This window comes from Lucilia cuprina, chromosome 6, assembly GCF_022045245.1.
Source record: "Lucilia cuprina isolate Lc7/37 chromosome 6, ASM2204524v1, whole genome shotgun sequence".
Lineage (NCBI taxonomy): Eukaryota > Metazoa > Arthropoda > Insecta > Diptera > Calliphoridae > Lucilia > Lucilia cuprina.
In genome coordinates, this window is record NC_060954.1 from 53,826,231 (window position 1) to 53,829,017 (window position 2,787).

The 2,787-nt window shown below is 28.4% G+C and overlaps 1 protein-coding gene across 1 annotated transcript in view; it reads left to right on the top strand.

Annotated features, from left to right (window-relative positions):
• Positions 1-955: 955 nt before the first annotated feature.
• LOC111687704 (serine protease inhibitor 27A-like) overlaps positions 956-2,787 on the top strand; it is a 6,523-nt gene continuing 4,691 nt past the window's right edge. The window contains exons 1-3 of the mRNA XM_046954177.1: positions 956-1,182; positions 1,245-1,924; positions 1,981-2,074. Coding sequence (XP_046810133.1) covers positions 1,161-1,182; positions 1,245-1,924; positions 1,981-2,074 — 796 coding nt within the window. The 5' untranslated portion in view covers positions 956-1,160. The remainder of the gene's footprint in view (positions 1,183-1,244; positions 1,925-1,980; positions 2,075-2,787) is intronic.

Sequence of the window (2,787 nt, forward strand, 5' to 3'; positions counted from 1 at the left end):
TAGATAGATAGATAGATAGATAGATAGATAGATAGATAGATAGATAGATAGATAGATAGATAGATAGATAGATAGATAGATAGATAGATAGATATATAGGTAGTTAGTAATTGTTTGTAATAACTTTCAGTTTTAAATAGATAATGTTCGCTGGGATATAGATGCCTTAAACAAGCACAAGTAAACTGATTGTTGCATAAAGACAAATTTGACTGAAAAAAGGTTGAATTCTTCTTTATTTTTTAATCGAAATATTTATATGTAGTTTCTCATCTTTCGTTTATTTCCATGTAAATATGTATGTATATAAGTTGTTTTGTAGTTACAAAGTTATTTTTTTGTTGTTGGTCTTTTTATTTGAATTTTTTTCTGCACTTTTAGGATAAATATGTATTTTGTCTAGGAGATATTTTTCGGTATTTGGAATTGAAGTAAAGTTATTGGGGTGGTTGTTTTGAGTAAGAGTTAACTTTTTAATCACGTAACTATTATTATGTTAATTTCATATATATTTTTTTCTCTCCAAAAAGAGGTGTGTACATGATGGACATTGTAATTTGCTTAACATTAAAACTTATTATGAATTAATCTCTTTTATGTTGAAAAATGTATCAAAAGAATTTGTTATAATTCAAAATTAAGCAGACAGATTTTTTTTGGGAAAATTTTTGTAATTTTAAACAAGTTTTGGGAATTTTAATAATTTCAAGCATTTGAAGGAAAACTTATTAAAACATTGGAAAAGGTTAAGAAAATTTTAAATATATGATATGAATTTGAATTATTAAAATTTCTATTAAAATATTTTTCCTCACAAAATCCCACTGTATCTTTAGAAAAGCTCAACCGTACAAAAGATGATTGTGTCAAGTTCAAAAACGTATTTAGCGTATGTTTCGTACTGATAAGATTGAATTGAATTTAAATAATGAACAAAACAGAAAGACAAAGCTCAGCATCTAGAATTTAGTTTAAAAAACAAATCATTTCAATAAAAACATACTAAACAACAGCAGCGGCATAATTTCAACCAACCAAACTATTTGATTAAAAACAAATACATTGGAAAACTTTCAGTTTCTAAAACTAAAAAAAAACTCAATTAATAAAAACAAACAAAGATTTATAAAAGCATTATTTAATTGAAGAAAAATTAAATTATGAAATATTGTTTATTATATAGTAAGTTTTAATTAATATTTAATATAAATAGAAAAGTAATTAATAAACTTTTCAATTTATAGTTATCGTTACGTTTACCACACTTTCGGGGATTTTGAGTTCAAGCCAAACAATTACTTCGGAGGAATTTACATGGAAATTAATAGAGAATTCCTTAAATTCCACTAAAAATACAGAGAATTTTGTTATTGCACCCTATGAGGCCTACAGAGTGTATAAAGAGGTTTACAATATAGCAGAAGAGAGCGATGAAAGTGATTCAAAAGAAAATGAGACAGATGAACTAACCACTATTATGCCGGCCATTAGAAAACAACAAAAGTTGTTGTCTTCTAACCAAACACACAATGCAGATTTACTCTCCAGCATATCTCTAACAGCCAGATGGTCGTTCAATTTTCAAACCCGTGACACACACAAGCGTATCTTTCATCAACATGGTAAAACAAATCAAAAATTCTGGGCCGACTTTTTGCGCAAAGACGATACCTTCTACTATACACATGATGAACAATTAAATGCCAGTATTTTGGAATTACCTTTAAATGTTAAGGAAATTAAACTTAAATTAATATTACCCGATCAGTGGGATGCTTTGCCACAGCTTAAGGATTATTTGCTGGAGAATATGGATGAATTTAGTGAACTCATGAAGAAAACACAAAGAATGACTTTGGTGCGAGTTTTATTGCCGAAATTTCATTTGTCTTATCGAAAAGATTTAACCGATTTCTTTGAGGAGGTCAGTTAGTTTATTATAAATACATTTTGAGGTTAACATTTGCTTGTCTGTTTTAGATTTCTTCGAAACAAGTGGAAAAGTATGAAAATATATATCAATTATCTAATTTGGAATTTAATGAACGTGGTATTGGTCGTTTTGAAAGAACAAGTAAGTTAACTACAGACTAGTCTATAGACTAGACTACAGACTCGACTTTAGACTAGACTATAGACAAGACTATATACTAGAATATTGACAAGACTATAGCATAGACTACATAGATTAGACTATAGACAAAACAATAGGCTAGGCCATTAACTAGACTATAAACCAGACTATAGAGTAAACTCTAGACTAGTCTACACACTAGACTATAGATTAGACTATAGATTAGTCTATGGGCTAGATCAGATTAGACTATAAACTAGAATATTAAGTAGACTAAAAACTAGATTATAGGCTAGACTATAGACTAGACTATAGACCAGATTATAGACTAGACTACAGACTAGAGTATAGACAACACTATATAATAGACTATAGACTTAACTATAAACTAGACTATAGACAAGACTATGGCCTGACTATAGACTAGACTATTTACTAGAATATATACCAGGCTATAGACTAAACTATATACTAGACTATATACTAAACTATATATTAGACTAGACTATAGACTATAAACTAGTCAATAGACTAGACTATAGAATATACTATAGACTAGACTATAGATCAGACTATACTATAGACTAGACTATAGATTAAACTACAGTATAGACTAGACTATAGACTAGACCATAGACTAGACTATAGACTAGACTATAGACTAGACTATAGACTAGACTATAGACTAGACTATAGACTAGACTATAGACTAG